Source organism: Bufo gargarizans, chromosome 9 (genome assembly GCF_014858855.1).
Source record: "Bufo gargarizans isolate SCDJY-AF-19 chromosome 9, ASM1485885v1, whole genome shotgun sequence".
Lineage (NCBI taxonomy): Eukaryota > Metazoa > Chordata > Amphibia > Anura > Bufonidae > Bufo > Bufo gargarizans.
Window position 1 is genome coordinate 175,995,346 of NC_058088.1, and position 13,159 is coordinate 176,008,504.

General features: G+C 44.5%; 1 protein-coding gene across 1 annotated transcript; it reads right to left on the minus strand.

The window, feature by feature from the left end:
- Nucleotides 1–2,898: 2,898 nt before the first annotated feature.
- On the minus strand, nt 2,899–8,197 carry LOC122919841 (protocadherin-8-like). Its single transcript, XM_044269030.1, has 5 exons — nt 5,849–8,197; nt 5,054–5,118; nt 4,727–4,842; nt 3,339–3,353; nt 2,899–3,275 (listed from the first exon to the last, which is right to left on the minus strand). Exons 1-5 carry the CDS (start codon nt 8,195–8,197, stop codon nt 2,899–2,901), a joined length of 2,922 nt encoding a protein of 973 aa, XP_044124965.1.
- Between the last annotated feature and the right edge of the window lie 4,962 nt (nt 8,198–13,159).

A 13,159-nucleotide genomic window follows, 5' to 3' on the forward strand; every position in this document is an offset into this window, starting at 1 on the left:
TTCCCTTAAGGCTTCATGCACATGACCGTATGCCGGCTGTAAACCCCCGGAAGCACTCCGTAGCTGCCTCCGTTCCGCACCGTATCTTCCAGATTGCAGGCGCATTCAAGTGAATGGGCCCGCATCCGTGATACGCTGCGCACATGGCCAGTGCCCGTATATATTGCGGACCTTCTACAGTTGTGTACATGAGGCCTAAAGGGAATCTGTTGAAATTTTTTTATTTTTTTTGCAAGTTAAAAACAGATAGCGACACACATCCTTTTTTATAATCTTATATTATTTTCTCATTGCAGATTTATATATTTTTTAATTCTATTTCCTGAACATGATTATGGGGGCGGACATTTTGCCTGAGCTGTTCTTAAACTCATTAAGAGATGTGCTTTACAGGAGCCACCATGACCCATAGGTACAATGGATAGGAGGGGACCTCATTGACTTCTTTAGCAGAGTTTTCTAGGCATGCTCTGTGACCTGTTCAGAGGTCAGGAAGGAGTAGATAAGCTGTGATATCACAGCTTATAGTAAATGATGGATCCTGTGTTATCTATGTAGTGGTGATATCTGTCATTGTAATCCTGCCTGTAATGATAAGCAGTTAACTGCAGTAAAGTGAACTGTACAGATCAGGAAGTGGCGCCCATTATTCGGCTTAGGCTACTTTCACACCTGCGTTTAGGTGCGGATCCGTCTGGTATCTGCACAGACGGATCCGCACCTATAATGAAAACGCTTAGATCCGTTCAGAACGGATCCGTTTGCATTTTGTTCATGATAATGCAAACAAATCCGTTTTGACTTTACATTGAAAGTCAATGGGGGACGGATCAGTTTGAAAATTGAGCCATATTGTGTCATCTTCAAACAGATCCGTCCCCATTGACTTACATTGTAAGTCTGGAAGGATCCGTTTGCCTCCGCACGGCCAGGCGGACACCCGAACGCTGCAAGCAGCGTTCAGGTGTCCGCCTGCTGAGCGGAGCGGAGGCCGAACGCCGCCAGACTGATGCATTCTGAGCGGATCCGCGTCCACTCAGAATGCATTAGGGCTGGACGGATCCGTTCGGGGCCGCTTGTGAGAGCCTTCAAACAGAACTCGCAAACGGAGCCCCGAATGCTAGTGTGAAAGTAGCCTTAGTCGCCAATGTGAAAACTGCAAACTTTGTTTTTCATATAGAAATGGAAAATTAAAATAACCATAAAAAATTCTTTAAAAATATGCTTAAGGATAATTTTAAACAATAGATCACTTTCTAGTGTCACATTCCCTTTAGGTCCCATGCACACGACCATATTTTGCATGCTGCTTTTTTGTGCATAAGTGATGCTCAGAATCCGTTTTTTTTTTTTTTTTTACTGGATCTGTTATTTCTTTATTTTTCTGTTCTTCTGACGGATTAGAAGAACGGAAAAATAACGTTGATGTGAACTCGCCCTTATACAGGCCGGTAACGGTGAACTGCATGCATGGCATGGTGCTGCCCTCTGTGGGGCACATTTACTATAATATAGGTGTCTGTTTTTAGGCATAAAAATGCTGTTTTAGACACTTATTTTTTTTGTCTCCATGCCTGTTTTGGAGGCTTTTGCGCCTTGTTTGCCTATTTTACATTTTCTTGACTAATTCAGAAGTTTTCTAACTTTTGCACCTTTTTTCCCACCTATTTATGTAGGTTTTGCCTGTTTTAGTCACAAAAAAACTGTCCAATTTCTACATTGTCAGTTTTAAGTGGTGAGTTTTGCAAAACAAAATCCTAAAAAGTCATCCTTTCATGGAGACATGCGCGTATTTTCAGCTCATACTGATTAGACCAGTCTTCGGGATCATGCACACGATCATTTGTGCCCCGTGCTCTTGCTGTGAGCCGCAAATTGTGGTCCGCAATGCGCGGGCAACGTCTGTCACTTGAATGTATCCGCGATCCACAAGAGAAGGTCGGCACAAGCAAAAAAATAGCGTTTAGTAGTGCTTCCAATCCATGCCTCCGAACCGCTTCATATCTTGCTTATTGTGGACCCATTCGGACACGGATCAAAAAGTACGGTCCTGGGCCTGAGGCCTTCATTAGAGGACGCTACGGCTTGTACGGCTGCATGATACTTGACTGCAACATGGCCATGCCGCGTGGTTATACGCTTAGAAGGGAAGCTTTAGCTCTCCATAGCCTGGCGGATTTCCAATTCAATCAAAAATCTCAGCAACATCTCGGCGGATATTTCAAGGGACAAATATGACTGAGAAACTGCTTAAAGGGGTATTCCAGCGAAACATGTGGATAGGGGATAATTTTTCAATGGAATACCCCATTTCCAGAATTTCTCCTCTAGTCACAGATAAAGCAGCATACACTTTAGACTTAATAATAAATATTTATTGAAAATGCAAGTCCTTAATATACAAAGTCCTATTTACATGATATCATAAGAAAAACATCTGAAACCCATTCATATCATAAAAAATTACTTAAAAACTTAAAGGAAGACTCTGGGCAAATCCTATACACCAGGTATCCTCAAACTGTGGCCCTCCAGCTGTTGTACACTCCAGCTGTTGTAAACTACAACTCCCACAATGCCCTGCTGTAGGCTGATACCTGTAGGCTGTTCGGGCATGCTGCGAGTTGTAGTTTTGCAACAGCTGGAGGGCCGCAGTTTGAGGATGCCTGCTATACACTGTCAAAGAATACCAATTAGAGAATCACCGTGTCATGCTCCGCCCCTCGGGATCAATTTTGCGTGGAGCGTTCCTTTAACGTTCCAGATGTCGTTGTGTAGAGCGATTGAGCAGAGCTGACGTGTTTCATGTATGGCTGCCGATCGATCCTCATAGATGGAAGCCCCTGCTGCCTTCTCGTCGCCTGCTCAGCATGTACGTGTCACGTGTAACACATGAGCTTAGAAGGCCGTGGCTACGTTACTAGAACGAGTCTGGGATGACATTTCAGGATCGCAGCTTAGTTCTCGGTGCACCCTGGGGAGCTTGGGTGGTAATAAAGTTGCGTTTGGGTAGATGGGGTCTCGCTGGTACTCTCTCAGCATTGGCTGGTGGTGGACATGGTAATAAGAGTCCTTTATGTTGTAATGGGGCTGCTGACCGTTGTAGACGCGGGGGTTGTAGGTGCTGTAGTAAGGAGGAGCCATTGTGTAGGACATGGCGTATTCCTTTTGATATTGGATGGTGTAGTGCCCGTTGTATAGAGATCTGTTGCTGCGTTGAACGAGTTCGCTTTCTGCGCTTTGGTACGCCATGGGCTTCTCCGTGCACAGAGATTCTGAAAAATAGGATAGATTTTTTTTTCCATTTTAGTATTTATAACACTACACATTTTACACACCTCGATAGGACAAGACTAAAAGAACAAAAAATAAAAATTATCAAAATTGGTGTAAAGAAAAACTGTCTCAGTTGCCTGGAGCAACCAATCAGATTCTGCCTTTTATTTTCTAAAGGAGCTCTGAAAAAGTGAAAGAAGGAGGAGTCTGAAGAAATGAAAGAAGGAGGAGTCTGAAGAAATGAAAGAAGGAGGGGTCTGAAGAAATGAAAGAAGGAGGGGTCTAAAGAAATGAAAGAAGGAGGGGTCTGAAGAAATGAAAGAAGGAGGAGTCTGAAGAAATGAAAGAAGGAGGGGTCTGAAGAAATGAAAGAAGGAGGGTCTGAAGAAATGAAAGAAGGAGGGGTCTGAAGAAATGAAAGAAGGAGGGGTCTGAAGAAATGAAAGAAGGAGGGGTCTGAAGAAATGAAAGAAGGAGGGGTCTGAAAAAATGAAAGAAGGAGGAGTCTGAAAATATGAAAGGAGTCTTCTGATCGGTAGGGTATGGCTAATCGGGGCGGCTGCGCTGTGGTTGGGCCGTGGCCGTACAAGCTGCAGCTGGATCAAATTAACCAATTAGAACGTGAATTGTTTATTCGGTGTTCATTGTTAGTGGCCGTGCGGTTTTGCTGGTTATCACATGCCCATGAACAATGAAGACCGAATAATTTGTACTACACTGTAGTATTTGGTTCTTCTGGGGCGGTGTTTTGAGTTGCACTGCAGTATTTGGTTCTGCTGAGGCGGTATTTTGTATTGCACTGTATTATTGGGTTCTGCTGGGGTGGTTTTCTGTGCTGCCCTGTGGTATTTGGTTCTGCTGGGGTGGTTTTCTGTGCTGCCCTGTGGTATTTGGTTCTGCTGAGGCGGTATTTTGTATTGCACTGTATTATTGGGTTCTGCTGGGGTGGTTTTCTGTGCTGCCCTGTGGTATTTGGTTCTGCTGAGGCGGTATTTTGTGCTGCACTGTAGTAGTTGGTTCTTCTGGGGGCGGTATTTTGTATTGCACTGTATTATTGGGTTCTGCTGGGGCAGTATTTTGCACTGCATTGTGGTGTTTGGTTCTGCTGGGGTAGTAATGTGGCTGCACTATAGTATTGGTCATCCTGCCTGCTTGAGTTGTTGCTGCCTACTTGTGTTGGCCTCACCTTGTCTATGATGTGGGGCCAATTTTAGGCTTTTCTTTTTTTAAGGGCCACTTTAAGTTCTCCATCTGCTTCTGCCTATTACCCCCCCCCCCCCCCCACACACACACAATGACCCCTAAATTACAGGGGGACAGACGGATTACTCAATACCCATGAAAAAACAAGAGCAGATTTCAATAGAAGCTTCTTGCACCCAAGATCAAGTCCTACATATACACAGTACCAGAAGGAAACAGGTGGAAAAATAATGATGCTATACTGTACCTGTTTGTTCCTGGGTGGGCAGCCCACTTCCCTTCCCCACACCTTCCCCGCTGGTGTCAGAGGTGCTGTTGTTGACGTCATTGTCACCTTCCTTTACGGTCTCTGGATGGGAACTCCTACAAGATAATAATATCATGGGATGAGCTTAGATTTTGTCACATTTGAAAGATTTCTAAAGAAACTTGCTAGGTCTTCCAGGACCCCTAGGGACTAGGAGTGCCGCCATAAGCCATTACGTGAGCCATATGCTCCTATATATACTCCGATCAGTTTCTGATGTCACCAAGAGAAACAAGAAAAATGCAAAAAAAAATTCTATGGTATTACCTTACACCGTCCGACAATCTGTCCTGTTGCCAATCAGACGTACATGAAGGAGCTGAAACCGAGCTCTGAAACGATATGAAAAATATTACAGTACTGTACTGCAAAACTCCTATCATTTTGTGTCTACAGCTCCTGTGCAGACCTGTGTGTTTCCATGGTAACAGACAACAACAAAGCCAGTGTAGTCTGATCCTGGGGGCATCCTCTCTTCCAGCTTCTCCCTACTTCTTGCTAACCTACAGACTGTACGGTAGCATAAAGCTGTGGACACATGGAAGAAGGTGTGCCTGCAGAATCAGACCGCTCCGTTTGTATGTAGTCTGTTACCATGGAGACACATTGATCCTGATAAGAGCTGTAAAGACAAAATAATAGGATTTATTTTTTAATTTTAGATCAAGGCAATTTTTTATTTATTTTTTGCAAATGTGCACATAGACATTAAGAAGACCAGACTAAACCTGGCATGCTTACCTGGAAGGGTTGATTCTGCTGATTAAAATTATACCTGTCATTGGAAAATCAGTTGTGTTTTCCTGAGAGAAAAAAAAAGACTTTATGCAATGAGGGGTGTGGTGCACCAAGTGGCTAGACCCCACCCACTGGTGCACCGAAGCCCTCATTTGCATAAGTAATAAAATCAGTTTTTCTCAGGAAAGCCACAATCTATTTTTAATCAGCAGGATCAACCCCACCAGACAGGATAGGGTTGATTTAGTAGATAAACCAATGTAATAATTATCATTGAAAAAAATACAATTGGTTGAATGAAGCAAGGAAGAAAGCATTACTTACGGATGAAGCTGAGTGGAGTTCTCCGCACTGTTCCCTAGTGGAGGACACACTGAGGTTCTCAGTCTCTGTATTGAGGGACTGCTGACAGGAGTCGGGAGAAGATGAGGGACGTTCCTTAAACTGGGCGGTAGTGTTGAGTAGTCGTTCTTTTGTTTCTACAGCGCTCCCTGTGGATTGTTGCTTAGACTGATCAGATCTTCGTTTGCAGGAACAGGCAACTAACAAAATGGCCACCAGAAGTAAACTACAACCTCCTGATAACACCGAAATGAATATTATGGATAGGTCTAGTTGATGCTGTTCCTCCTCAGATGGGTGCATGACTATCTCCATGTTTGATGGAGTAATATCAGTAAGTGTGAATCTTATGGTTGCATTGCAGGACAGGGATGGTCTACCATTGTCTGATACAGCCACTACTATACTGAGATCTTTATCTTGTACTGGGTTGATTCTTCTACGTAGGTAGACCTCCCCAGTGTCTCTCTTCATTGTAAATAGCTTATGCTTATCCTGTAGAGTGTAGGACAACTGAGAGTTCGCTCCATCATCTGCATCTGTGGCCTTCACCCGAAATACCAAGTAATTTTGTGGCGCTTTGACCGGCAGCAGGATATCTGCTCCTCCGTTTTCGAGTAGAGGAGAGATTATCGTTGGATAGTTGTCATTTTCATCAGTTATCTTAATCTTCATTTGAGTACGTGTCGAATGCTTGGGAACTCCATGATCATAGGCCTCAATATCAAGGTTGAGTTCTTTAAGCTTCTCATAGTCCAAAGACCGTACTGCCCGTAGAACCCCTGAGTCAACATCAACGACCACAAAAGTGGACAAGGACTGTCCCATTATTTTTGCATCCAAGAGTCTATAAGATACTTTGCCGTTGTGACCAGCATCAGGGTCTCCAGCAGATACTGTATTAATATAAGCTCCAGGGGCATTATTTTCTGGAAAGGACACTTCATATATAGTTTTTTTGAAGTAAGGAGCGTTATCATTTTCATCGGTCAATCTGATGGTATACTTTTTGATTGTCTTCATTGATGGAACGCCCATATCTTCAACCACCAGGGTGAGGTTGTATTCAGCTATGGTTTCCCGGTCTAGAAGTGAGGTGGTGACTATCATGAAGCTGTCCTTATTGGCTTGCTGCAGTTTGAAGTGATCTTGTCCAAAAAGGGTTATGTGAACTTTGCCGTTTAGGCCAGAGTCTCTATCTGAGGTGCTGATCAATGCAATTAAAGTGTCTTTAGCAGCTGCCTCTGTGATATAAGCAACTCCATGGTCAAAGGAAGTCAAGGGAGTCACAGTAATGGCTGGAGCATTGTCGTTGACATCTATAATGTTCACAGTGACTTTACAAGTTGCTGTTAATGGGTTAGGCCCAAGATCCTGGGCTTGGACATCAAATTCATACAAATGTTTAGTTTCAAAGTCAACTTCACTTTTCAATATGACACCACCTGATTTTGGATCAATTTTAAAGCGTTCACGTACCTCTTGAGACACTTGAGCAGTGAAACCGTACACAATTTCTCCATTTGCACCTTCATCTGGGTCAGTTGCACTTAAATCAACTACAAGATGGCCTGTAGGAGCATTCTCCAACAAATCTACGGTGACCGAACTCTTCTGGAAGGTTGGACTATTGTCATTGAAGTCCAGAACACGAACAATCACGGTTGTACTGCCGGAAAGTGGAGGGCTTCCTCCATCACTAGCCATCAGGTCCAGCCTGTAGAAAGCCTGACTTTCTCTATCAAGCTCCTTCATCAGAATTAAGTCTGCGTATTTTAGTCCATCCGCCCTGGTCTGTACATCAAGGCCAAAGTGACTGTTACCTAAGATTAGATAGTCCTGGACAGAATTGAGACCTATATCGTCATCCACTGCTATCTGCAATGGGATTCTTGTACCCACAGCAGCTGCTTCAGAAACATCCACATGCATTTCAGGACTGGGAAAATGGGGGGTATTATCATTGATGTCTCTCACCTCAACTTTCACAGTAATGAGTTTGAAGGCATCCTTCGAAAAACTGAAGAGGTCCAGAGCAAGAACACAATTTGGAGACCTCCTGCAGATCTGCTCCCGGTCTACCCTTTCCTTGATGCTCAGTTGCCCATCACTCTCTCGCACCTGGATGAAGGTACTGTTGAGCTGCTTCATAACACGGAAATTAGTAGCAGGACCTTCAGTGGAGTTGAACATAGGATGATGTGATAGAACAGAAATTATGGTTCCAAGAGCTTCTTCTTCATTGGTGTAGAAATGGAGGGTCTCCCCAAGGCATAGTGATGTGTAGAGGCCCAGTAGTAATACCGGGGTAATTTCTAAAACTCCCAGCATGTTCAGTCTCTGTAGTCTAAGCTGCAGATGCAGCAAAGTTTAAAATCCTGATGTGTCTAGCAGAAGGAAAGTTCAGCATCCAAGAAGCCAAATCAATTGTGTGGTGGTCCAGAGGACTTCTTCTAAGGAGGAATCAGAGTGAATGTAAATCTGATCCTCCCACCTCTTAGGTTACATGCTCATGACTATGCAGATTCACCTCCCACCTCAGTCCTTCTTCACCAATCTTTGCCTCTCTAGGACAAATGGTCATTGAGGATTTGAGGACTGACAAATTAAGTTGCCATTAACAGTGGTCTCAGCGGGGTTCCAGCTAATATACTGTAGACTTGAGTCCCTGTAGGGTGTAAGTCAAATACACATAGTAACTTACACAGGAAACCCAATTAGGTCCAACTACAGAAAGGAGTTGATTAGATGGTTAGTTATACTTCAGATGTAAATGTCACCTCTAATATCACCGGTACTGGACCCTCAGACATCAAAACGACTGCAAATTATAAACCTTATGTGTAATGAAATACAAGCGAGCTGAGAATTTATTTTTTTGGGAAAAGAGTAATTGTAAAGCCAGCTGCACCAATCACAAGAAGGAGGACCCTATACCCTGTGGAGCCCCCCTGAATTGGACGGAGCAGCTCTGGATTATTCCTTTAATTTCTCGTCTTGGCTATCTCTGGAGGTCCCATAGAAATGAATGGACCGGCGGAGCGCATTTTTGACCAGCTGTTCCGTCCATTTCATAGGGTATGGGGTCCCCGTTCTCGTGATTGGTAGGGTCCCAGCGGTAGGACCCCTACCAATCAGAGTTATCACTTGTTATACCCGGAATTTAAGGCCTCTTTTGCACGTCAGTGAATCATGGACATGTGCTATCTATGGTCTCCACGGACTGCTCACACGTGCATTTACACATCAGTGGTTCAGTCTGTGATGACTCCACAGAAGCACACACTATTTTGTCCGTGATTATGGATCCCTCATGCACATTATAGTCTATGGGTCCTTGAATACCACAACACAACATGGATACCATCCATGTTTGGTCCGTGCTTTTTACGGATCATTGGTAGGAGATACTCTGCAAACTAATTTTCAGCCTAAAGTGTGAACATGGATGACACGTGGAGGGTAAAAAACGGACTCATGGACCAAACACATTTCACGGACATCTTCATGAATGTGATCACGGACATAGACGTGAGAATGTGTCTGTGATGGCATGGTCTGTGTTTCATCCATGACACTGTCCATGATCCATCTGTGTTCGATCCGTGATTCTGTGATTTTCAGTCTGTGTTTCATCCGTGTTTCTGTGCTTCACGGACACTGCTAGGCTGAAAATGAGTTTCCATCTTCTAGTAACAATCAGTGAAACCTACAGACCGAAGGTTTTTGTGTCTGTGGTTTTCATAGACTCATTTACTATAATATTCGTGAGGGATCTGTAACTATGGACAAAATAAGGCATGCTTCCATGATGTTACCACAGACACGTGATTCATGGTAAATTATGGCTGTGTAAATACATACATTAAAGGAGTATTCCGGCGGTATGTAAAAGTTGGCCCATACAGGATAACCTCCACAGGATAGAGGATAACTATTAGATCGGTGGGGGTCCTACCACTGGGAGCATCTACAGAAGTCCCATAGAAATGAATGGAGGAAATGCGCTCATGTCAAGCGGCCACGCTGTTCGCTTTGGGGGCTCCACGGTGTACAGGGTCCCTGTCCTTGTGATCGGTGGGAATCCCAGCGGTAGAACCCCCCACCGAGTCAATGCATACGTGAGTGGTCTGTGTAGACCATGGACAGCAAATGTACGTGAATCACTGACTTGTGAAAGAGGCCTCACTGCGCTATCGTCTTGGAAAATTTTGGGATGAGCATTTGGTACCAAACTGAAGGTGAAAGTGGCCTGGCCTGAGCTGTAGAGTAGTGAATTATGGGTCGTATCCTCTGATGACTTGTGAGTGGCCTGCGGTATAAGACAATAATTTTGGCGTAGGTGTGCGGTGGGAGAGGGTCATAAAGAAATAATTGAAACTATTGCTCAAGCTGGAAAGGATGTTTGACCATTAATGGTCTATTGTGTGCGGCCCTGGTCCCAATGAGCCCTGAAGTTACCCATCAAATCAATACAATTGACGTGGTAATTGGAGCTAATGGCTGCAGGGTCCTAATACAAAGAGGTCTCACACATCTGCTAATAGCAATTAGAGGGATGCTTTGTATGTAGGCCATACATGTGTCAAGTGGCCCCAGATCCAACCAGCCTTTCATCATAGGTATAGATTTCTAGGGCCCGCTGGGCTTCAGGGTGCTTGAGAAGTAGAGATGCTTTATGCTTGTCAAAATGAGTCTGCAGACAGGGGCCCACGGTGACTCTTTTGCCCAAGGGCCCGCCTAAGGAGGTGTAGCAATAGGGGATCTAGAGGTAGCAATTGCTCCTAGGAACCTCTGGGCAATAATGATAATGGACCCCTTATCGCCCCCTATACTTCTAATACACTTTGGATGGGGTAACACATTGGGGCAGATTTACTAAGACTGGCATTTCATACATCGGTCTTAATAAAGAGTCTGGTGAAGTAAGATGCGTCAATTAGGCCCCATACACATGAGCGTATTTTTGGTCCGCATCCAATCTGCATTTTTTGCAGATTAATTTCAATGGGTCCGCAAAAAATGCGGACAGCTGTCTGCATCCGTATGGGAGTTCTGTAGCCCCGCAAAAAAATATAGAATATGTCCTATTATTGTCCATTTTGCAGAGAAGTATAGGCATTGTTACATCAAGTCCGTAAAAAAACGGATGCAACATGAACATCACACGGACATCATCTGTATTTTTTGCGGACCGCAAAATGCATACGGCCATGTGAATGGACCCTAAAGGGGATGTCCCATCTGGGACATTGATGGCTTATCGCTAGGATATGCCATTAATGTCAGATAGTGTGGGTCCCAACTGTGGGACCCCCTCCTATCTCCAGAACTGGGCCCCCAAAGTGAAAGAGAGCACAATGTTCTATTCATTCATTGCTATGTCAGTTCTGAAAAGAGGCAAGCAAGCGTGCTCTATGGCAGTGAATGGAAACGCACCGTGTAAGCGCAGCCACCTCTCTATTTATTACCATGGGACTGCCGGAAATAGCCAAGCCGGCACTCGGCTGCTTTCAGAACTTCCATAACGGTGAACAGGCGGTGGGCGCACATCGCGGCTGCTCTCTGTTCACTTCTGGAGACAGGAGTGGGTCCCAAAGATGGGACCTGCGCCTATTTGACATTGATAGCATATCCTACAGATATGCCAACCCCATTAAATCTGCAAAAATTTTCTGACAAAAATTATGTTATATTTGCTGGGTTGATAAAGGTCTTATCTACCATTTATTTTTTACCCCCCTTAGGGTGGGTTCACACTAGCGTTATGGACTCCATTATGGCTTTCCGTTATAACAGGGTTATAACGGAAAATAACGAAATCCATTTTGCATTCCATCATAATGCAAGTCTATGGGCAGCAAAACGGAAGCCTTTAAAAGGCATTCCGTTTGCTTTCCGTCCTAATAGAAGTCTATGGGAATCAAAACGGATCCGTCTTGTTCCCGTTTTGCAAGACGGAAAACAAAGTCCTGTCGACAGGACTTTGTTTTCCGTCTTGAATAATGGGACCCAGACGGATCCGTTATGTTTTCCCCTTAGACTTCTATTAGGACGGAGCAAAACGGAATGCCTCTTAGGCTACTTTCACACTAGCGTTCGATCGGATCCGTTCTGAACGGATCCGATCATAATAATGCAGACAGAGGCTCCGTTCAGAACGGATCCGTCTGCATTATTTTAGCATATAAAAGCTAAGTGTGAAAATAGCCTCGGACGGATCCGTCCAGACTTTCAATGTAAAGTCAATGGGGGACGGATCCGCTTGAAGATTGAGCCATATTGTGGCATCTTCAAACGGATCCGTCCCCATTGACTTACATTGTAAGTCTGGACGGATCCGCACGCCTCCGCACAGCCAGGCGGACACCCGAACGCTGCAAGCAGCGTTCAGCTGTCCGCCTGTCCGTGCGGAGGCGAGCGGAGCGGAGGCTGAACGCCGCCAGACTGATGCAGTCTGAGCGGATCCGCATCCATTCAGACTGCATCAGGGCTGGACGGAAGCGTTCGGGTCCGCTCGTGAGCCCCTTCAAACGGAGCTCACGAGCGGACAGCCGAACGCTAGTGTGAAAGTAGCCTAAAAGGCTTCTGTTTTGCATTCCATCCTATGGATTCCGTTATTTTCCGTTATAACCCTGTTATAACGGAAAGCCATAACGGACTCCATAACGCTAGTGTGAACACACCCTTATAGTTAGAGCTCACAGAGGGCTGCTTTCTGGGAGAAAACAGCCCTTTATGCGCTGTGCGTGTCCCCATTTTCAAGAAGAGTTGGCAAGTATGCTCTAAGCCTGTCATAATTATTTTATTTATTTTTTATTTTTTTTTCAAAATGCTGCTTGCATAAAAATGTCAGACTGTTGTACAACACTAAAATAGCATACATATTTGCGTTTCCAATGCATTTTTTTTTATCTGACTTAGGGTTTGTGGACCTCTTCTGGACACGGGTCCTCAGGCACTGCCCCTGTTTGGAAATTAGGCCTTGACCGTTACATAATTCTAACAAGATTAGAATTCAGAAAGAGATTTGATAAATGAGGCCTAAAATCCAAAAGCGTCATTTTATTGTCCATAGCAACCAATTAAAGCCTCACACCCAACATAGTTTGCACATCGGCTAACAGAAAACTGGCCAAGTTGCCCCTAGCAACCAGATACCACTCAGCATGACCTGTTTAGATAAAAGCCCACGTGTTTAAATAGGGGATGGCGTTTTTGGGTTGAATTTGCTGCCCTGACTTCAAATGGGAAGGGGGGAGGAGGAAGGGGGGGAGGTGGAACATATAATAG

Bases quoted from the DNA above. Each gene is read 5' to 3' on its own strand.
- LOC122919841 (XM_044269030.1), bottom strand. From the start codon at position 8,197: ATGCTGGGAGTTTTAGAAATTACCCCGGTATTACTACTGGGCCTCTAC. The intron at 5,119-5,848 runs GTAAGTAATGCT...ATATCGTTTCAG, and splicing joins AACTCCACTCAGCTTCATCC to AGCTCGGTTTCAGCTCCTTC. The intron at 4,843-5,053 runs GTAATACCATAG...ATTATCTTGTAG, and splicing joins AGATTGTCGGACGGTGTAAG to GAGTTCCCATCCAGAGACCG.